General features: G+C 37.5%; 1 protein-coding gene across 5 annotated transcripts in view; it reads left to right on the forward strand.

Moving 5' to 3' along the window:
• Positions 1-23,568, forward strand: part of MTR (5-methyltetrahydrofolate-homocysteine methyltransferase) — a 51,359-nt gene that overhangs the window by 22,163 nt on the left and 5,628 nt on the right. For 4 of the 5 annotated variants that reach the window (XM_066546795.1, XM_066546796.1, XM_066546797.1 and 1 more), the window contains 18 exons: positions 349-425; positions 1,522-1,634; positions 3,011-3,151; positions 3,794-3,979; positions 4,571-4,750; positions 5,736-5,852; positions 5,950-6,090; positions 8,574-8,663; positions 9,326-9,478; positions 9,998-10,105; positions 12,896-12,996; positions 15,432-15,499; positions 16,350-16,470; positions 19,554-19,635; positions 20,395-20,493; positions 21,282-21,357; positions 22,341-22,496; positions 23,194-23,390. In XM_066546795.1, coding sequence (XP_066402892.1) covers positions 349-425; positions 1,522-1,634; positions 3,011-3,151; positions 3,794-3,979; positions 4,571-4,750; positions 5,736-5,852; positions 5,950-6,090; positions 8,574-8,663; positions 9,326-9,478; positions 9,998-10,105; positions 12,896-12,996; positions 15,432-15,499; positions 16,350-16,470; positions 19,554-19,635; positions 20,395-20,493; positions 21,282-21,357; positions 22,341-22,496; positions 23,194-23,390 — 2,206 coding nt within the window. Of the gene's footprint in view, positions 1-348; positions 426-1,521; positions 1,635-1,904; positions 1,978-3,010; positions 3,152-3,793; positions 3,980-4,570; positions 4,751-5,735; positions 5,853-5,949; positions 6,091-8,573; positions 8,664-9,325; positions 9,479-9,997; positions 10,106-12,895; positions 12,997-15,431; positions 15,500-16,349; positions 16,471-19,553; positions 19,636-20,394; positions 20,494-21,281; positions 21,358-22,340; positions 22,497-23,193; positions 23,391-23,568 lie in introns of those variants that run through there. The other variant, XM_066546799.1, reaches the window with a different exon arrangement.

Below are 23,568 nucleotides of genomic sequence, written 5' to 3' on the forward strand. Positions count from 1 at the left end.
TTGGTTGGTTTTGGTATTTCAGTCATTAGCAGTTGCTCAGCTCAGCAAGTCATGAATATGGTAAGAGTCAGTGTGGTTGAGCACTGATTCTGAAATCCTTCAAGTATCCCATTGTATCTCATTCTGTACTTTAAAAACATCCAGCATTGTATATTTCCTGCAAAGTTATGTTAGAATCTTCTGGGAGTATGTTTTTGCCTTTGGCCTCACAAAGTGAAACTACATAATTAGTCTTGTCTCTACAGGGCTAAATTGGAAATGTAGCTATATGTCTAGTATAGATGCTGTTTGAGTCTTGTCTGGAGTAATTTAATTTTAATTGAAAACTTTCTTATTTCTGTAACTCAGAAAAATTGCGGAAGCTGTGAAATTCTGTAAGCCTCGTGTTCCACCTTCTCTCTCTCAAGGATGCATGCTGCTGTCAGGTAAAGTGTGTAACAGTTTAGTTTCATAACTAATGCAAGTTTCCTTTATAAATTTATTGGCTGTTTTCTGCTGATCAGAACAATGCTGTGAATGTCTGGTTCTGCCTGACTCCAGCAAGCTTATGGACGTGTAACCACATCTAAATCTTACTGTTTTGCTTAAAGGAGTAGTAGAATATTTTTGCTGCCATCTTGTATAACATAATCGAGCCAGCATATTTACTCTGCAAGTCTCAGGCATGTTGTAATGGTGTATGAGTATCTTTGTCTTCACTTTACAACAGGGAGGGTCAAACACAGAGAGACCAGGTAATTTGGCTACAGTTATTGGCAGAGCTGGGATGAGATCCTTGTATACTAGCTGTGTGAGGGCTGTCCTGTCTCACGTCAGATGCTGATTCAGTCATACTGGGACTGTGTTCCAGCAATATATCCAGGTCTAGAACATGTTTTGTTTGTATGTTCCACACTTTAGGCATTCTTTTAAGCGTTTGAGCCATGTATCTGAATAAAACAGTACCATCTTTTCAGTCGGGCATTTTAACCTCAGGTCACATCAGTTTAGCATAAATAAAATATATCATGGTTGGCCTGGGATGTCATGCCTTAGCTTATTTGGTTCTGCTGTAGAGCTTGTTTGCCTCTGCATTGCCTGCTACCCAGGGGCCCAACTGGCCTTGTTTCTCCGAACTAGGGTATGTGGTTATGAGCTGCCCTTGTTGGTCAATGGGCTGTTGCTTCTTGCAGGGTGTCATGCATGAGGTAAAATAGTTGAAAGTTGAGAGGACATGCGCACAGATGTCCAAAGAATCATAGCTTAACTTCTGTATTGTAAAAGGTGGTTGTTATTTTTTGTGGGTCAGGTAAATTATTGAATGTCATTGAGGAAGAACAGACGATTTGGTGTATGTATTGGCAGCTGTTTCATTGCATTGCTTTTCTAGTTACTCATTAGAGCACTGATGTACTGAGAAATCACTATTTGCAGAGAGAGAGAGAGACCTTTATTTTACAGTTCAGAAAAGAGATTGTGTCTTTCTTACGCAGTTTTTTTCTTTTCTGTTTTAACAAATATGTTCAAAAATATCTTTTTAAGGTCTGGAGCCATTCAGGATTGGGCCATACACCAACTTCGTTAATATTGGTGAACGCTGCAATGTTGCAGGATCACGGAAGTTTGCTAAACTCATCATGGCAGGCAATTATGAAGTATACATATTAACAATAAACTCATATGAAAAATAATCTTTATAGCTGATGCTCTGATTTTCTATTGCTCCATTACACTATTACTGTTTGTTTTGCTGGCACAAAGCACTATTCTACACCAGTTACAAGAGTAAGAAAATGTGGAGGATTTATTTTTTCTCTGTTCTTTGTTTCTCTGCTTGCCAGTTACTAATAACTGTGAGAAGGGCTTTAAAAGGACTTCTAATTTTTTTGACAAGTGTTACAGGCAACTTTTAATTTTTAATTTAGTTATACAGCTGGTAATGGATTAGAAAATGTCCTGGTCTGTGCTGCATGTAGGGGCTTGGTTTACAGAGAAGAGGGGAAAAAGGTGGGTGTAATCCCCTATTTCAAGTTATGAGGAACATCTGACTGGATAGATTGTGGCACTGTGCAGCTCTCACTCTTTCTCCCCTTCCTCACTTCCCCAGTTCGGCTCAGCATTATGATTACATTTAATTACTACCTACTTTGATCTCTGAGTCCAACATGCTACATGAGCATTGGTACAGAAAAAGATGCTTAGAGGGTAATTGCTTTCTTGAAACTACTGCAGGGCAGAAATGAAGAGGCCGGAAGACTCATTCTTTACTGGTGTGAATTGATGCTGTAACATTGAAACAAATAGCAGGGTGACTTTTCTTGAGAGTTGAGACTCTTTTCCAGAGTATACTCTGATGTTACATCAAATCAGAATGAAAGCCTTCGTTGGTATTTTTGGAAGTCTGACTATTAGGCTAGTAGAAGTCATGAAGCAGGTTAGGCTTATTAAATGAAGAGACCTTTAAACACAGGTTGTTAGGGACTCTGCAGAATGACAGAAAAGAGAAAGTGAACAGACATGGGTGTTCAGATAGTTATCTAGGCTGGGGGAAAAGCTTTAGTTTTCCTTCTTAGCATTGGGTTATTATGCAGCTTGCAAAAATGTTGAACAGCCTTTAAAAATCAAGTATCCTGTTGCAAAACACCAGAGCTTGTAATGCAAGGCCTTATTTCATACTATCACAGAGACTGTATTTTCCTGTCATCTTGTGCAGTCACAAGCCTTTGTTACCATGCAAATCTTAAATTATTCAATTAAGCATATGACCAACTTTCTACAGTCAGTGATGCTACCAGCACATCAGGTCTCTGATGTCATGTTCTGTAAACAAATTAATTATAGGTTGTTCCATATCAGCAACTTTTTTGTATTGTTGTACATGACAGACCATTTCCTTATTTTCTTATAGGATGTCTTACAAATTTTTAAATTTTTGACTGCATGCTTAGTTTGCAGAAATGAAATGTTATCCTGAAAATAACTAGGATTTTTTCTTCTCAATGTTGTTTTGGTTTTTGACTTTCTTCTTTAGGAAGCTCTGAGCGTAGCCAAATTGCAAGTTGAGATGGGGGCCCAGATTCTTGACATAAATATGGATGATGGGATGTTGGACGGCCCCACTGCAATGACCAGATTTTGTAACTTCATTTCTTCGGAACCTGATATTGCCAAGGTTGTAATTGAGTCACAATAATGGACATGTTATTGACTTGTAAATTGCATGCAGGAGATGTTGATACCGTTTCATTTAAAAACCAGTTTATGTGCTTAGGCAGGTGTATTTGTCCCCCGAGAGGAAGTGACACTGTAGTAGGGAAGGCCTTTGGGTGAAACAGAGGCTTTTCTGTCTGTTTTCACATAAATATATGCCAGTCCTTTTCACTGGCTAGAAAAGCTGAATGCAGGTTCATTCTGGAGCAGTTATAAGCCATAATGTATATGTTAGCAGTGCATAATGGTATTGCTTTCCACAAACCTTAAAGTTGCTATGGATATAGAATGGCTTTAAAAAAATAGTTCTGCAATGTGCTTTCTCTAAAAATGAATATCTAAATCAGAAACACAAGATATTATAGGGAGAAGTAGAGATCTCTATATGATATATGATGGAGCTGCCATTGAAGCTCTTGAAATAAATTTGCTTGGAGTTTTGTATTTAAAGCAAAGTGAATCTCAGAATATAATGTGGAAACATTTTTTCATAAATACTTACTAATGTTGTGTGCATTTTTATGTCCGAATGGACAAACAGCACATAGAACTGTAATTCATAACTTCTGTGTATTCTCCTGGCTTACTTCTCTATTATTTACAGGTGCCATTATGCATAGACTCCTCAAATTTTTCAGTGATTGAAGCAGGTTTGAAATGTTGCCAAGGGAAATGCATTGTAAACAGCATCAGTCTAAAGGAAGGTGAGGAAGACTTTCTGGAGAAAGCGAGGAAAATTAAATTGTATGGAGCAGCTGTGGTTGTTATGGCTTTTGATGAAGTGGGGCAGGTGAGTGTCACTTTAAAGGAGAAGTCTTTTTCTTCTGAAGTGTAAGGCTTTCTTCCTCTTTTTCAAGACAAAGTTGTTTTGTTTCATTTACACGGTTGATTTAGATATGTTCTGTATAACCTAAGCAGTTATGACCTTAGTTTTGACCCTAATTTGTAAGTATTTCTTATGCTGCTCAAATGTTTGAAAAATCCATGTACTGATCTAAGTGGAGCTCTGTAAGTTCAATAGAATTTCTTGCTATTCAGACATACTGAACTGTCCCTTCATAAAAGATATTTTTAGTTCAGAAACTGTCTCTCATGAGAGTGAAATCTTTGTGAATTAATTTAGTTATGTCAAAAATCACATATTACGCTTTGCATAGGATGATGAAACATTGGGCAGTGAGATTGCTTTTTATAAACTGAGTGAAAACTCCAGGTATTGGGGTGGTGATATTTTAAGTACAATATTCTTATGTATAATCCTTTTTTAATATTTGTGATGTTCACATTCTGTCTTGAGTCACTGGAGCTGTAAATGATTTCTGGAGAGTTTATTTTTTGTGTGGTCTATAAGTTTCATGTCAGAATTCTTTTTCTTCACTAGGCAACAGAAACAGAAACCAAGATTGCAGTCTGTTCCAGAGCTTATCATCTCCTTGTGGAAAAACTGCACTTCAACCCAAATGATATAATATTTGACCCTAATATTTTGACCATAGGAACTGGAATGGAAGAACATAACCTTTATGCCATAAATTTTATCAATGCTACTAAAACCATAAAAGTGAGTTGTAAGGTTATTTTAAGTTGAAGTGTATTGCTGAGATGACTTAAAACCCTAAACGCCTATAAAACAGAAAAAACACCCCACCCCCCTTCAGACAACAACAAAACACTGCTGAAAAATGTTACACATTTTAGCCTAGTGAGCAGGACTACTCTTCTGAAGTCCAGACATTCCCCAATATTGCTGTATTTCCAGCAGAACAACTTCAGATAGTTCTATAAATATATTTCAGTCCATTTGCTGTACTGTAAATATACTAGCTTAATTAAATGAGATAACGATCACATTTATATGCAAGCTAGTAGGACCTCTTTGAAGGTGTGCGAAAAGTGCTTTTTTTCAGTAAAATTCCTTTTTCTGTGGAAGGCATTTGTTTGGCAACCTGACTTTTTATGTAGACAAAATATGTGTAAAGAAGTATAGCAGTAAGGAACGTCACCTGCATGCAGCCAAGGAAACCGCACTGTTGTGTTTCACAAGACACCCTGATAGATGTGGAGATGCTCTGCCAGTAGCTGTCTAGGGGTGACACCCCACAGGCTGCTTTGTCACCACAGGGCCCCTGGAAGCAGGGCTGCACCCTTGAGTTTGGCTGCTCAGCGGCAGCCTGCTTCTGAGATGTGCAAGCAGGCAAACTGGCTGCTCCTGTTTCCAGAGGAGTGGGGACAGGAAGAGCCAAAAGTAGGTTTGTATGGAGAAAATATGGAATGCTGCAGTGGGACAACTGATGTGTTCAGAATAGCACCTGTGACAATGGAAACCACAGTAGCTGCTGGATCTTTCCTTTATTTGTAAATTTTCCTGAAGATTTGAATTGATCTTTATGAATTTGAGTAACTAGAAGGATATAGAACAGGGAAAAGAGAAAGGGTACATAGGCAATGCACTGAACTCAGTGGCCAATTGTTTTATGAACTGAATGCTTTCTTACATTTCCTTTTTGGAAAGCACTTCTCTAAAAATCTGTGTGCAATTCCTATAGGAAACACTGCCAGGAGCCAGGATAAGTGGAGGTCTTTCCAATCTGTCCTTCTCCTTTCGAGGAATGGATGCCATTCGAGAAGCAATGCATGGAGTGTTCCTTTACCACGCAATTAAGGTATGATGTGCTTTTGGCTTCCATATGTTTGCACTTGGCAGATGTGCAGTGCTATGTCTGACAGCCTTTCTGGAGGATTCTCTATGTTTTTTTCCAGTATGGCATGGACATGGGAATTGTGAATGCTGGGAATCTGCCTGTGTATGATGATATCCACAAGGAATTGCTACAGCTGTGTGAGAATCTAATCTGGAACAAAGATCCTGATGCAACAGAGAAACTTTTACATTATGCTCAGGTAACTTCCAGTTTTAAGCTTTGAACAGTAGTTAGCTTAGCACCTGAGCCTTACCACCTCCCTGCAGGTGATAGGTAAAACAGCCTATAAACTGCATGTGTCAGTATAACTGTGGGTGTGAAAATTTCCTGGTGATACTTCAAGTGGTTCAGTTATTAACACAGAATAAAATGAGTAATCTGTGATAGATCAAACCTCTCCAGTTTCATACTGTGGAAGAGCCCGTGCCAGAGCTCTTCATATGCTTCAGGAGACCAAGCTGAATGCATAGGCATTCTCTACAGGAAAAAAACCAAACCCCCAAAAAATAAGAAGCAAAAATTCCAATCAGACTTTCCCCTGAAAAAAATGCTCACAAACCAACAAATACCAGAAGAAAAGGCCAACTCATAAGCAAGCTGATCTTGGTGCTCGAATTTTAATGACAAGTGCACTGTGGGAGATTAAGAGTAAACCTCTCTCTCTCTGGTGGTAATGGTTTGCTTGGAGTATATAAAAAAGTGAAATAGTTGCTTGTGATTTGTGGCTCTGCGTAGACTTCCAGTTCATGTGATGTGTCAAGATAGAGGATCAGGTATTTAGTGGTTTTGAGATGTTTTAATGATGGTGGTGATAAAGGACAAAAGTTACAGTTTTCTGTAAGGTAACTGGTGAAATTCTGTTCTGAATGGGAGATACAGAAAAAAATCTCACTGGGTTAGGTGGCTGTTAGATTTGAATGCACAAGAAGATTTGCATGTCCTTTTCATAGCTCCTGGAGACAGTGTTTCTGCGCAGAGCCTTACTTGGTTTGTATTTTGCCCTGTGGTGGTGCATGGTTTATAGTAAGAGTGGTGACATGTTAAAAACTACTACAGGAAGACTCTCTTTATCCCTTGTGCTTAGGCTATTCCAGATGGTGTTCTTGGTGTCCAAGCAATTCACCTGGGAGGGATCTTGTCTGTTTAAGCTGAGTTGCACCATTGGTGTATTCAAGATTGCCTAAAGAGGAAGAAAAATAAAGGGAGCGTTAGAAAGGGATTACTTGAGCAAGTGTTTCTGCAGAAGGCTGAATGTGAATTTAAATGGAGCCTTAAAAGTAGAAATAAAAGTGGATGTTGAGTCCTAGGTCTCTAAGTTTGGGAAGCCATTGTTGGAAAATCTGCTTTTATTAGTGGTGGTAGTTTTACTGAGGGAGTGAAATAGTCTAGTGGCAAAAAAGAGGAACTTTTTCCTTGCAGATTTAGAGAATCAGTCTTCGTTTGAAGTTTGAGATTAAAAAGCATTTTCTATGATGTATGTAACTGCAGACATTCTCGAACACTTTTCCTCCTGCATGTCCATCTTCCAGTGTCATGGGTTGCTTTTAGGCTGGAGTGGTTCCCTTGTTAAACTTTCTGGCCAGAGGTTGAAGAGCACTTGGTATCATTTCAGTGAATCACATAAGGTGATTCCTGAAGTGGATAGAGACTTCTCGAGATCATCTGCTACAAGCCCCCTACTCAAATCAGGGGCCAGCCAAGATCAGGTTACTCAGGGACATGTCCAGTCAGGTTTTTAATATAACTAATAATTAATATAAGTGTATATTGTCTCCAGGCAGCATTTTATTCCTTCCTTCATTCCTTTTTACAATCTAGACATTTGAGGGGAATAAGATTAGGAAATGAGAAGTTGTGAAGTTAGCTAATATTTGTATAAACATGAATGGAATCTGTTCTGTTTTCTGTTCCCATGAGTGAGGTCTTGTTTCCATGGCTTTATCTTTAAAAACTTGCTGATGAGTACTCAAAAGTATAGGAAGTTCATAAGACCTGAGAGATGTCAGATTATGTCTAATAACTGAGTAAGGAAAAGAAATTACTTGCCTGAAGTGTGTTGGATAAGGTGCTCTTCCATGAGTCTTCCTGGGGTGGGTGCTTGTGAACTTTCTTGCACTATGAAGCCTTTTTGGCCTCTGTGTTCATAGCCAAGGGGAGTATGAGTGTGAGACAGAGAGGATATGTGGTAGCTTGGGGCAGTCTATGTGTGTGACAAACAGTAGTTTTGTAGGCTGACTGATGAAAACACGTCTGTGATATGGAATAACATAACCTATTCCAGCAGAAACTGAATTAGTGCCAAATTAATTAGAATTTTAAAATTAAATGTAATGTGTGGGCCAGGAATCAATTTAAAATATGTTCCCAGAAGTAAATCCCTTAGGATTAGTCATGTCATCATTTTTATGAGCGCAAAATTTGTCAAACTGCTCTCTCTTTTTAAAAAAAAAATATTTTGTTTATATTTTCATTGAGGTGTATACCTATTGGGATGTAGACACCCTGGGTGCATGTATTACATCACAGGTGTTTGCAACATCATTTGCATGTATATAAACCTTTTGTATAGTCTAAAATTATTTTATGAGTCACTACTTGGAAATATCCTCGGTTTTCTGAATGTGAAGTCCATAATTGTACCTCTTATGCATGCAAGCTCCTATGGAGGTCTTTTCTTTTCAGAATCATGCCCAAGGAGGAAAAAAAGTTGTACAGACTGATGAGTGGCGTAAAGGCTCTGTGGAGGAAAGGCTGGAATATGCTCTCATCAAGGTAATCTCGCTGGAAAACTATCCTAGCCATCAGAGCTCAGAGCCATGAGCTCAGCTCAGACCTTAAGGGACATATTTGCCTTTAAAAGTTCTTCAGCTACCATTTTTTCACAAGCTATTAATTTAACAATGAATAATAAAGGCAACTGATCTATTTAATTTCAATAACAGAGAAAATTAGAGAAAACTTATCGTAGAGGTGTGTCTTTAAGCTTCAGAAGTTGAAGTCTTTAACCCTTAATATTTCATTCCACTAGTGTTGGTAGAAACATGCAGCTTTTGCTTTGGAACACACTCCTTTTACTTCCTAGGGCTGTTTTTGGTCCTTCAGTAGTACTGCACTGAGTGGCACCTGGACTGAGGAAGCAGCCTTTTGAGTGTTGGGTTTTCCTGATGACAGAGTTAAGAAAAATGAACAAATTTGTTAATACTGGGGAAATGCTGTGAGTAGCTTTATCTGCCTAAGACCTGCAGTGTTTTGGTTCCTTTGAACCAAAGGAAGAAAGACTATTTTCAATACACATTTGAGGTATTTTTAAAGACTATCAGTATCTACAGTATCTATTTGTACTTTCATTGTGGGGTTTTTCTGGGGAGAAGGCAACTAAATAAAAGTTGTATTTCTAGCAAGATAAAAGCTTCTTTTTTTTTTTTTTTTCTCAGGGCATTGAGAAGTATGTCATTGCAGATACAGAAGAAGCAAGATTAAACCAGGAAAAATACCCTAGACCTCTAAATGTAATTGAAGGGCCTTTGATGAGTGGCATGAAAATTGTTGGTGATCTTTTTGGTGCTGGAAAGATGTTTCTACCTCAGGTAATGAGGAAATAATGTCATATATTTTCCTACTTTACAAAAACTAGCATTGTAAAATGTAGGAATTGCAAAAATTCAGGTACTGCTGAGAAGCAGTCATTTTCTTACTTTACTTTGAAACTCAACTTTCTATGCGTATGATTTTGTTTGTTTCTGTTCTTCCTGAGAGTTTTTGCTTTATTTGAAATGCAGTTTTAAGTCTTTGGCCATGAAAAGTGCAAGAGAATAAAAGCCCAAATAAAATTTGCTGTGTTTAGCACCTTCCAAGTCTGGGTCTGTCTGCAGCTTTCAGTTCTATTGTGATTGGTCTGGGAAGCTGCACTGTGGAAGAAATGTTTTGTGTAGAGCCTTAGCCCAGTAAGGTCAGCAGCCTGCAGCCGCAGAGTGATCTGAAAACTGCCACCTGGGGCTGCAAATGAGGTTTCATTTACTGCCTGAATGAGAAAGCTAAAGTAAAACTGGGTTTATTCCTATACCTTGTCTTTATTGTTTATTCTGCCCCCACCTTTACCTGTGCAGGTGATAAAGTCTGCTCGAGTTATGAAGAAAGCAGTTGGCCACCTTATTCCCTTTATGGAAAAAGAAAGAGAGGAAAGGAGAGCCAAGCAAGGCAGCACAGAAGAAGAGGCAAGATACACTCCTTTGTGCTGTATTTCTTTCATAGAGTGCTATGACAAATATAAGAATTATTTGTTGCTATTTATATTTATTATGCTGGAGAGTTGATGCAGTCACATGGAGACTGACAATCTCAGTCAAAATTTGAATTACGTTTGAAATTCATGATTTTGTGGAACTCTGCTTGGTGTGTGCCTAAGTTCACAAAGTTTTCTGAACTATGCCAGTGAGCCTTTGTAAGCCCTTTATGCTAATGTTACTAATTTCTTGTGTTTTTACAGACATTTAATTTTGGTGTTATTTATTCTAACTTTATGGCAGATTTTGCTGCTTGCTTGTAATACTTCTGCCCTGGGCGAACTCTCTAATTCTCCTTTAAAATTTTTAATGGTTCCTAATTCTTTCCTTGATATCTTCTTAAAATGTATTTGCTGTGTATCTGTTGTGTGATTGTCCAGCACAAATGTAACAAATACAGGAAATAATTTGGAAAGAAAAATAGCCTGATAATTAAATCTGACTGATCTTCATGAAAGAAGGAAAATGCCTTGTCTCTTCTCCCATGCTCTTTCCAGATATGAGGGTGTCTTCTCTCCTGTATCTCAAGTTAATGTGTTCTCTGGCTGTCACAAATCACCTTTCACTTCATCATCTCTCTCCAGCTCATGCTATTCTCTTTTAATTCAGACAACAGGGCTGGTATTTCACACCCTCTGTTTTGTTCTGATGCTGTTTGAAGTTGTTTAAAATTGCTACCCCATTGATTCCATGAACAGTGGATTAGGATCTTCTGTGAACCCTCTGGCACTTAATTCTCTGGCTAGAAAGATGTGAAGTGGAATTTGAGATGTTCTAAAAAAGATAGCAAACACTCTAAGAGAGTGAGTTAGGTGCTCTGTGTGGCTGAGGAGAGCAGGAGAAAAAGGCAGGGATTCTGTCATCCTGCCTTCTCTACCTTCTGCTGGGCATGGGATGTAGTTCCTTCCTCTTAAAAAGACATGCTACTATATAGAGAATCAATGAAAGAGATAAAACAGCTGCATCTATTCCCAAAGTACATTGGCTTGAAGGAAAAAGATTTGCAGACTCTGGTAACTGATCTGTCTGATGTTACCCAGGCCACTGTACCCTCCAGGACAGTTTTAGTCACAGACTGCCAGGAAATGCAAAGCGTTGATAGTGACATTTGAGGATAAATAGCTGTGGCTGTGGATCTCTATCAAAGATGAAAAACAATGAAGGCCTGTTGGATGTATGCCCAGAACTTGAGGACCTCCTTGCTTAAGACAGTGGAAATAAGTGTGCCTTAAATAGGGTTTATTTAAAGTGGTATGTGCTGTTTCCCATGTTGTTTGCTATCCAGCAAAGATTTTCCTTCTTATGTGCAAATCCAATTTTTTTTTCTTTTGTATCAATCACTAATGAAATCATCAGTAATTATTAGGTATGATTAAATGTGATACCTAATGTGGGCCAGCATGTTTTGTTCTTCTCCCAGTCCTTGATTAATCTCTTACCCCATTCCCCAGCAGTATATTTTCAGCTGCAAAATTTTCTGTTGATTTACTGAGATGGCTGACTTACAGACCTTCATTTTTCTTCCTCTGTTCTCTGGCCTTGTGTAAAACAGAAGCTCTGGGGAGATACTAGATTTTAGTAAACAGCAACATTGGTGTAAATCCAGGGATTTTATTCAACAAATGTGTTAGAACCACAGGAAAATACTAATGTCACTCTTGATAATATATCAAGATTTTTTAACCCATAATATTGCAACTACAAAAGCAATGTAGGTTCATGAAATAGAGAGCTGCTCTATGTGTCCAGAAATATAACATGCTTTATAGAAGAGTTCAGTCATCCAGTTCTGCCATGTGCAAAGGAGATGAGATACTGTCTGGAAAAATATTTTATAGTTTCACATACAATATGCTCAGATTTCCACTTTATTTAAATTCTGTGCAATTTATGTAGTTGCTTACTGGCATCTGATGCTGCAGCAGCTCAGACATACTACTGTTATAGCCTGGAGCTGTTCCAAATGACAGCAGTGATTACACAACTAAAGAGATATTGCCACATCCTGTGTCCTGGTGGAGAACCGCTGTGGGAAGTTCCACTGTTGTGCTGCTGGCAGCACCCTTTGTCAGGCTGAATGCCATCTAGCCTAGGACCTGCTTGTGACAGAACAGCTTCCTTTCTTCAGTTGATCCTTCTTCAGCCTGTTTGTTCAGCTTGGGTAGTCTGAAGTAGCCTGATCACTGCACTGAAAACTCCGTTGTTATTTGTGTTGCATAAAAATGAGCCTCTTCTGCTTTTTCTAATTGCTCTAATTTCTCTTCTAAGTTTGCTAATATCCTGTTTTTCTCAGCATTGCATCAAAGGATTGATCTTGATGCACAAACAGACATGTAATTATAAGTATTCATGCCCTTCTGTTCTAAATATTTAATCTCTTTATTGGCAAGGTGTGTATTTGGAGCAGAAGAACCTCAGGAGTTCAGTTATTGCACTGCAAAAAATGCTATCCAGATCTGAAATGGTTTTATGTGCTGTTTTGTTTTTTCAAACACAGATTTTTGAATAACATCCATGGATTTTTAAAAGAATAATTCATGTGCAAGTTTCTATTACCTGGATCTTTTAAGATGGTTTTTAATACTTACTGTATTATCTGTACTACACTTTGCAGTACTATAATAGAAGTCTGGGTCGTGGATTAGCATTGCAGTGTTGAAGGATGTGTTCAAACATACCAAGGCTTCTGAGTAATTTAACTCATGCTACTTCAACTTCCAGGATCCTTACCAGGGTACAATAGTTTTGGCAACTGTGAAGGGAGATGTACATGATATCGGCAAGAACATTGTGGGAGTTGTTCTGGGCTGCAACAACTTCAGGTAAAGAGACATCAGGTAGCTGAGAACACAACTGTAGAAGGGTCAGTAATTAGTACCTCTCTGTAGCTGCAGCTGTGGTGATAACAGAACTGGGCATTTCTTGGGAATTGTTCTCTGTTCCCCAGGTTGTGATTGGGAACACAGATCATAGCAGGTATTACTAAATGGGGGGGCAAGAGGGAGTATTGCATCCTCCTTGAGTATTGTTTTTCCTAATAAATTAACATCTGAGGTGATTCTGCAGTTGAACATCAATTGGAATATAGATGAGAACATCAATTTTTGTGTTTGTTTTATATCAGTTAAATATAATAACTGTGATATTTTTGTAATGTCTGAAGAAATCAGATATGACAGTTGCAGTAGGCAATACTGTATATGGCTTGTGTTGGGAAAAAATAGTCTTGTAAGATTCAAATGAATCTTGTAGTGTGTTTTTCACGTTGTTTGTTAACTATGAGGTTTTAAAAACTTGCTGAGGTATGTTTTCTTAAATAAGAGATGAGATTCTCATTCTGTTTCTAAACTTCAAAAGTTAGAACTTCAAGAAAAGTCTGGTCTTTCATGGCCTGTGTATGTGCAGAAGGCTTGGCATCAGTGTTGGAATGAATGGTCATGTTCCCATCAGTGTTTTTTTCAAGGGTCTGTCAGACATTGTGCAAAGCTGAATTGGTTTTGGAACTCAGTCTTATTGTTCATTCCTTTAGTTTAGTTTTGACTTTGGGTTGTCATTTGCTCTGGAAAGAGCCAAAATTATCCCTTTATTTCAAAACACAAAGTGTTGAAGTCAGTAACAGTGCTGTATATATGCACTATATTCCATTGAATTTTCTCTTGAAATTCAAGATTGGATTCAGGCTTTCTTGAGCTTTATTTAGATTTACTGAAAGGAAGCCATAGTGTTCTCTGTCACCATGAATATGAGTGAGGCTGAGTGAAATCTGCAGGCTGGGGCGGTTTACTTGAAGAAATAAAAACCTTAGCAATGGCTAGGGTTAATAGCAATAAAATGCTAGAAAGGGAAGTTCAGTGTCCTGTTTCATAAAATGTATGCTTTACTAAGGCAAACAAGCTTGGTGTGAATCATCTTATATTCCTGATGTAAGATATAATGTGGTATTTGCAGGGGTCCCCAGGATGAGGTGAGAGATGAGTGAATTTGACTCCATGTTTTTGGAAGGTTAATTTATTATTTTATGTACTTACATTATATAAAAGAATGTTATACTAAAACTATACTAAAGAATAGAGAAAGGATACAGACAGAAGGCTTAACAAGAATGATAATGAAAAACGTGTGACTGACTCCTCAGAGTCTGACACAGCTGATGGTGATTGGCCATCAAGTAAAAAACAATTCACATGAAACCAATCAAACATGCACCTGTTAGTAAACAATTTCCAGACCACATTCTAAAGCAGTAAAACAGGGAGAAGCAAACAGATAATTATTGTTTTCATTTCTCTCTGAGGCTTCTTAGCTTCTCAGGAGAAGAAATCCTGGAGAAGGGATTTTTCCAAAAAATATGACAGTGACAATACGATGTCCACAAAACATTTTTGTATTATCCAGATGCCTTCAGAAATGCTACTGCTGTGGGTAGCCTATTTGGTGGCTCAGCACCACACAGCATTCATTCACTTCCACCCAGCCAATCTCAGTGAGATGGGAAAAGAGGAAAGGAAGAAAGAAAGCAAGAAAAATTGTGGGTGGAGAAAGAAAGCAAGAAAAATGGTGGGTGGAGAAAAGTAATAACTGAATACGAAGTGGAAGAAGAGAGAAAGAAAGAAAAAACAAGTGATGCAATCCCCTTATCACCTCCTATGGACAGACTAAGTGCCTATCCAGTTCCTGAGCAAAATATGGCTAACCCCTGCTGTGTCCCTTACTCTCCCTTTTATTGCTGAGTTTGACTTCATGTGCCATGGAATATTTCTTCGGTTAGTTTGGGTCATCTGCCTAGCTGTGTCTACTCACAGTCTGTTTCTTGGGGTGGTAGAGTAAAAAACAGAAGAGGCCTTGATGCTGTGAAAGTATTGCTCATCAACAGTTAAACTTTAATTTGCAGAATTGTTTTGGCCGCAGATTTAAAATACAGCACCATACCAGCTGCTGTGAAGAAAATTAACTCATCTCATCCAGACTTAGTACAACCACAAAAATTTATTTTAAAGAAAAAACTCCTCTTACACTTGAATTTTCTTAACTGTTATGCCATCTGGAACTCTTACTGAAAATTTTACCAGACCCAGAGGTATTTCCTATGTAAAGATTCCCCCATTTCCCAAATAGTCTTAAGAGAAACAAACAAACATCTCAATCTTAATATCTATTTTTAGGTCAGTTGTTTACAGCAAGAGGAATGTATTTGCCCTGTAACAGAAATTTGATTTGCTATTTAAAAGATCTTGTGTCATCTCCTTTCTTTCCACAGAGTTATTGATTTAGGAGTCATGACACCATGTGATAAGATATTACGAGCTGCTGTTGAAAACAAAGCAGGTATAGAGAGACTTCATTAGTACTTCTGAATTGTTTGATTTTTAAATCACATTTTTATTGCTGCTTATTGCATTCCTATACTGTCTATGATTTGATCAGATTATCTTCAGAGAAATCAGAACTTCAGCTTTAACCATGTTAATTATTTATCGTTTGGCACTTCTGTGAAACTTAGCCTGAGGAGCTGAAACGCTGTATCAGATGGACAACTCTGAGAGAGATAGTGTATTTCTTTTACAGATGGATAAGTGGAGCCTTGAAAAGGTCTAACTAACTTCTTTTTGGGTCTTAAATCAGTAAAAAGAACTTGGCATTTGGCCTGCCAGATCAGTGAGTGTGAAATCAGGAATGAATTGTTCTAATAAATAATGAACTTCCTGATACAACTTGCAGTTGCTTTGGAATAGTCTACTACATCTTGGAAAAGATGAATGGTGTGAAACATGGTGAAGATTGAAAGCACTTGCTGTTTCTAAGAGCAGAACTTATAACTATTTTGTCTTATTTCCCTCTTCAGTGCTGAACTTCTGAGACTTGGAGCTTGCTAATCAAAAGTGCTGTTTATTTATTGCTGAAACTAGAGCAGTAGGTGTTCAGCAACTGTGAAGACTGAGAAATATCTTAAACTGGGGATTTGGAATTGCTATCATTCTTGGAAAGCTTTCACTTTCTAATTGGGTCAAACATCCCTTTTAGACTAGTGACTATCCTGCTTTTCATCTCATTATTTTCTATCTGATGCATGAGGCTATCTGATGTATAAAATAAACTTTTCTGTAGTAATTTCTGTGTCTTTCTAGAATGGATTGGCTAAAAGTTTTGTGCATGTGTGTTTGTAAATTTGCAATAGATATAATTGGCCTGTCTGGTCTCATCACCCCATCTTTGGATGAGATGATTTTTGTCGCCAAGGAAATGGAGAGATTGGCAATAAAGATTCCTTTGCTCATTGGAGGAGCAACTACTTCTAAGTAAGACATCTCTGTTGGGAAGATGGGCAGCTTCTATGCAAACAATATTATTACATATAAACAGATGGGCAGCTTCTATGCAAACAGTATTATTATTATATATAAACAGTATTATATTATATATAAACTATTTCACTAGTTAACTAATGAAAAAGAAAATTTATAGCCATTTCTTCCCCCCTTTCTCTCATTTTCCTGCAACACACATACTGATATGTATTCACCCTAACATTGACTGTTATTTCTTGTTTCAGAAGTCCTAGATTATTGAGGTAAAATCTAGTTAGTACATAACAAATAATGGACATCTTAAATGTTTAATTTTTGCAAGTATATATTATATGTGGAAGTACTGTGTTTTCTCCAAAAGTTTTTGCTCATATGGAAATAAATATAGTCCTGTTCTTCTGAGGGGTTGGATGATCTATTTTGATTCACCAAAGCATTTTAAAAATGCAGGATTTTGAGACTAGAAATAGTTGACATCAGGGAGCTCTTATCTTTAAGGAAGTTACTGTATTTTCCTGGATCACTGTTCAATGCGGTGATGACTGTGTTGAGCCTCCAGTGCTGCTCAGGCAGGCTGGTAGGGGATAAAGCCCCACTGCTTGCTGGTGAAGTACTTACCATGTTGATTTCGATGGACTGAGCTGTTAAAAGCTTGTTCTCTCAGATCTGTTCAAATGAAATAATACAGCTGCTGTGATTTCCTGAAGACCACGTTGACAGCTCAGTGACACCTAGTATTAGCATTACTGCAGATGTGTTCTGGGCACGTATAACAGCCGTGGGTCACGCTTTGCTGACTGATTTGTGTACAATATACTTGAGGGGGTGACAGCTCAGAAGACTGTAGAGGTCATTTTTTGTCTAACTAAAAGCTGTGAGCAGTGTTGCTTTCTTTATCAGAGCAGCACGTACTGTATTCTGTATTTTTGGCTTTAGCAAATCATCTCATCATTTGACAGACAGTGAGAGTAGGATCACTACCTGCCTTTGTTGTTCCTGTGTTCCTTTTCTCCTTTTCCATACGAGCCTCTTCTTGCTGCTTTGATACTGACAGCAAACGTGGAGGAAAAACAAAAAAAAACCAAAAAAAACCCCACCAAAAATATGGGGAGTCGAGGGGAAGGCTTTATTCTAAGTGGAGGTCGTAGGAGAGCCTTTTCAGTTCTTTTCAGTTTTTTCACCCAGGGCATTTTGGCCTAGTAATTGATGTCAAATAACCAGCATCAAACAGTTCTGCAGAATTTATTAGCAGAGAGGAATGTAGCTAACAGGGAAGCTGCACTACTTTTATCCTTGAATATGGAAATTACTAAAGGATATATGTATACTTTTGAGTACAAAAATTGATTTTATTCATGTGAATTATATATAAATATATACTTGCACATATGCCCAGATACAATGCAGTGTCTATAAAATACTGTCCAGTAAAGGTACTCTTTATGGAAGACTGGATTCTTAATGTATATTTTACGTTACTTTCCTAGTCTTCAATTTAACCTCCCATGTGCATTCTTAAAGGTTGTGTATATGTCAGAGGTTGCTAATGAAGAACCATCTGCATTTTTTTCACTATAATAAATAGGCATTGTTATTTGGAATAAGGAGATCATGAGTACTTGAAAGAGTGTATAGTGAGGTTAGTTTGAAAGAGAGAGAGAGGGAGGCTGGATTTAGTCTCCAGAATCCACACAATGAGAGTTTCTTCATAATTTACAGTAATGATGATTTTTCCATTCATATTATGCCACTTTGGTAAATTCAGGTGCTGAGAAATAATGGTGACATTCTCATTGCCATAAAATTTACTTCAAAAAAATACAAAAGTTAGCATGTAATGGTTGATACAGTGCCATTTTAGGACCATGTCTTCTTTTGTTTCCTCTGTCTGTTCCTATCAAAACAGATGAGATACCTTTTTGTAAAAAATAGAGCTGCCAAGATCAAAAATGCATCTCCTAGAAGCACATTCAGGGGATGCTGGACAGTTGTTTACACAGCTGTGTTGCACAGTCATGAGTAAACCTCCATATCCAAGTGCTTTAAATATTTGACAGAACCTGAAGAAAAGGGGGATCTTACCTTTGTTAGGGAAGATTGCTTCTTGGGCTCTGATTCAAATTTAATTTTAGAAATGTTGTTTGACCTTAGTATATAAAAAAGCAAATTATAAGGCCTATAACATCTTTGCTCCTACACTTGCTTGCAGAGTTTTGGTAGGACTGAGCAGAGCTCTTTTTGCATCACTAGAAACTGTTAGCAGTGTTGCTTTCTTTATCAGAGCAATGCATATTGTAGTAGATCTATTACAGTCTATATTTTGTAGCTTCAGCAAGTAGTCTCATAATTTGACAGACTTTGAAGAGAAGGGTCTGTCCTCATTGCACTTATAGTTTCAATGCAAAGTTCACTGCATCTTCAAGGTGCAAGTTTGTAATATTTATTGGCCACTGGCAGAATTCGTTGTTCAGGTGTATAGAGGAACTTGTGCCTCTGATATTGAGAAATGGGATAATCATCACTGAATTAGGTTAATGCTAATCCACAGACCCAAAAATTAGCATGCGGGAGGAAAAAATGTAAGATGAGCAAAAAGGATTAAAGAAATGGCTAGTTCTTGGTAGGCTTAATTTGGAATATTCTTACTGATTTCTGAGACTCAAAACTAATGAGTTGCTGATTTTCATTCAGCTGGTATGACATTGAGGGAATGTGAGTTGGCACATTATTTATGAAGTGTTCTGATACTCTTTGAAGGAAAATGTTTATATACCTGTTATTAAAAATCTGTGTTTAATGATTCATGGATAGCAGGTGGATGAATGAATTTCTTCGTTTGAAGTTCTGGTCTGTGCATTAAGTCAGGATTTATTTCCCTGGGGATGTTGTCTGCTTTTTTTGTTGGTGGGTTGCTTGGGGTTTTTTTTTTTGTTTTTTTTGGTTTTTTTTTTGTTTTTTGTTTGTTTGTTTGTTTGTTTTTTGTTTTGTTGTTGTTGTTGTTTGGTTTTTTGTTTTGTTTTGTTGTTTTTTTACTTTAGTTGTAAAATGCTCACTCTTTCTCTTTTTCACTGAAGAACACACACAGCTGTTAAAATTGCCCCACGATATAGCGCACCTGTAGTTCACGTCCTGGATGCATCCAAGAGTGTTGTGGTTGTAAGTTCTAAATTCTAGTTTCTTCTCCATGAAAAGATATGTGCCCTGTTTTTCTGTTGTCCCTTTCATCCTTTCCTCTAAGGCTTAGTGTTGTGGCAGAAAATTAAAAGGGGCACATCAGAGACAAGTTTCTAAATTACACTTGTTTCAGCTGTTTTGTGCTGCCACATGGTTCTCAACTGGCTTGTGACAGTTGCTGTCACTGGGCACTTTCATTTAGATGTCCATTACTCTAGTGAGGGTGACATTCACTGAGTCCTTGACTGTAGTTTTGTAGTGAAACTGATGGAGTTCTATGTGTACTGCTGTTCTGGCTAATTTGAATATATTTCTGAAGTTAGATAGCAACATTCGTACTGAGAAACATGTGGCTGGAGTTTTTTGGGATGAATTCTCTTTCAGAGAAATGGGTGGTCTTAGCTGGCAAATACATGGTGGTAAAGAGTAGGCCAAGCTGTGTGTTGCTTCCATGACTATTCAGTCTCTGAAGTTTTGGAGTATACTCCTCTCAGGTCTTGCCAGACTTGAACTTCGCTCTGCTAATGTTACCTGTGTAGTAGGGCAGAGATCTCAGTAATAATTGTAGTCTAAACACGGCTAGTTTAAATGGAGGTTGCAGATTAATGGTAAGGTTTAGTTTAGTGTTGCTAAGAGAGTCCAAAAGACAGGTTGCCTAGTCTGAAACTTATACTCTGTCTTTCCCATAGTGTGTTACACTAGGTGTAACACTTAATGCTTTTTCCTCCCTGTTCTTTTCAGTGCTCCCAGCTCTTAGATGACAGTATGAAGGATGATTTCTTTGAAGAAATATTAGAGGAATATGAAGAAATTAGACAAGAACACTATGAGTCTCTCAAGGTACAAATATAATTGATTATCTTCTTGTTTGAAGTGGTTGGCACTTGCTGTTCAGTTATTATGAATAACTTGCTGTTCTCTTACTGTTCAGCTCCTTGTGAAGACCTTCATGTATATTTGTTTTGATTTAAAACTTGCAGTAAAATGGATTAAAAACTTCCAAAAGTGCTTATGAAATCACATTTTTTAGCCTCTAAGACCTTGCTGCATGACTCTTAATACATGCTTGGCAAATTCTTGGTTGTCCTCAATGGCTAATCAGTGGTATCTAGGACCTCCATGGAGCTGGCAGTCATGTCATCTTAATCAACCTTGGGAGACCAGTGCTCTCCTGGAGCAGTAGCAGGATATTTGGAGCTTCAGCTGGGGTAGTGAAAATGGCACTGGTAGCTTTTGCTGGTTCTGAGCCATACTCTATTGAGAATTTTAAACCACCTTGCTTTCCTAATGTCTTAGTCTTGTTTAGGTGAGTGATCAGAGCAGTAGGAGAATATAATTTTCTGCTTGTATTTTAGTGTATTGTGAAGTATTAATAGAACTTCTGGTGTAGTTGAGAGGAACCAGAAATCTTGTAGGCCAGTTTCATAAGCATTATACAGGCAAAAGTAATGATCTGCTTGTGATGTAATCTTACTTTACACATGGGAACTCAGAGTTGTTGAGGCTGAAATTATCTGTTGTTGGATTTATCCTGAATAGTATTTTGAGTAAAACTCTACCATGAAGTCTGCAGTTACAGTTTGAGTCTGAAAGGTGGTGTTCTGAAATGAACCTTTATGTCTATATAGGAAAGAAGATACTTGTCTCTACAGCAAGCTAGAAGAAAAGGTTTCCATAATGATTGGTTATCAGGCCACATACCAGGTCAGCTATATGTTGTTGTGATTGCTGTGCCTTTATTGTATTTTGTGTGATTATTTTGGTTGTATTTTTAATTCAAATATGCTTTAAACTTCAGAATGTAGCAGTGTAACAGCATAAGTAAATTGGTATCTGTCTAAACTGAGATTTTTTTGCATTACTTTTAACATTCTGTTTCTGCTTTTTTACAGCTCATTTAAAAAATATGTTAATATTCAATAAATGTAACTGAAAAAAATCCCAAAACAATGAGTTACCCATCACAACAGATAATCAAAGAAAACACTAATGACAGCTTTTGAAAATACTATCTGCCTGGTTTATTACATTGCACACCTTACCGTACCATATTTGAGGAACACATGCTGTAACATGGCATTTTAATCAAATGCCTCATTACACTCTTTCCTGTCCCTTCCCCCATCAGTTTTTGTACTGTTTTATTTTTTTTAAATTATACTAGAAGTATAAACAGCATTCAGGTTGCATCCTGCAGTGACATTAACACTGCTTTCTGTCGTTTCATTTACAAGATTCAACAAGATGCTAATTTTCAATAACTTGCTTAATGCATTACAAAGTATTGTACAGACAAAACAAGTGTAAAGCTTCTGGCTTTACGCAGATAGATCCATCTTGCTTTATCACTTGTGTGTGTGCATCTAAATGTGCAAAAGTTCTTAGAAATTACATAAAAATAAGTTCCAAAGTCCAGCAGCTAAAAGCTGTTTATTTACGTGGAAGAACAAAAGGCCTTAATTTTTCCATTTCAACTTTATATGCCTTTTATACTTTTTTTTTTGGGTTCTTTGTAACTGTGGATTATGGTATGGCTTGGGAAAATATGACTATGAGAATTTTAGGACAGTTAGTTTGGAAGAGGTCATTTGCAGAGGTGGAGGCTGCTGGACATCAGTTACACTGCAAATGTTAAAGCAATTTTAAATTATTTTCATCATGTCCAATTGTACTTCTGTTTCCTACAGTTAAACCAAAATTCATTGGCACAAAAGTCTTTGAAGATTATGACCTGAGGAGGCTGGTAGAGTACATTGACTGGAAGCCCTTCTTTGACGTCTGGCAACTTAGGGGAAAGTACCCCAACCGGAGTTTCCCTAAGATCTTTAATGATAAAACTGTAGGTGAGTACTGAAATTGCATTTACGTCATATAACGAATTCTAACAGGCCCAGTGTGCTGCAGTGAGATTCCAAATGTTTAATGAAGTACATTAGGAATAGTACAAATACATGCAAAGAATGTCACTGAAATAATTTGTTGAAAGCAAGGTTTAGTGAACCAATTGTTGCCATGTAAGGCTGAAAAATAAGTGTGGAAAAATGCTTGGTCATCTTATTTAGCATTCACCTGCCAAAGCACAGGGAAGTATTTTATTAACAGAAAATGTCAGCCGAGCACTTAATGTATCTGTGGGTGAAAATGGCAAGCTCCTTTTGAAGCTATTCAGTAGGCTTTGAAATGGGTGATAAAAATGCCAGGGTGACACTGAAAGCAATGTTCTGGGTCTGCTGCACTGTGGTAATGTAGGTACACGCACCGGGTCTCTTGCTCATTTTACTCTGTGTTCTCTTCCTCTACTAGGTGCTGGCTGAAACATTTTGTGTTTTGTTTGGGCTTTTTTATTCCCTAAGATATATGTTGTTACAGCCCTGTGATCACACTGCAATCTTCCTATTTGCTGTAGCTGACAGATCATTGCAGTCATTGGACAATTATGTAGAAAATGAATCAGTCTTCAAACAATTCTTAAACCTATTTAGCCAATTATGAAAGCATTCTTTTTCTAAGGCAATTTCTTTTTTTATTTGTTTTTAATAGGTGAAGAAGCAAAGAGAGTTTATAATGATGCTCAAGATCTACTTAAAACATTGATTAATGAAAAGAAATTACAAGCCAGAGGTGTGGTTGGGTTCTGGCCAGCTCGAAGTGTTCAGGATGATATCCACTTGTATGCTGCAGAAGAGGCAGTGGGATCTTCAGAACCAATAGCAAAATTTTATGGTTTGAGGCAACAGGTACAGTGACAGCACATTTGTTAAGGGACTTTTCTTCCCCCTGAATTTCAGGAATGTAATAGAAGTGCCTTATTAAAATCTGTAGAAAATTGTTGTAATTTCTCTGCAGCCATTGTCTTGTCATTTCTTTCAATAATAACAAGATTCTGTTATTGATGAGCCAGGTCTTTATATTGTA

This window comes from Molothrus aeneus, chromosome 3 (genome assembly GCF_037042795.1).
Source record: "Molothrus aeneus isolate 106 chromosome 3, BPBGC_Maene_1.0, whole genome shotgun sequence".
In the NCBI taxonomy this organism is placed as follows: domain Eukaryota; kingdom Metazoa; phylum Chordata; class Aves; order Passeriformes; family Icteridae; genus Molothrus; species Molothrus aeneus.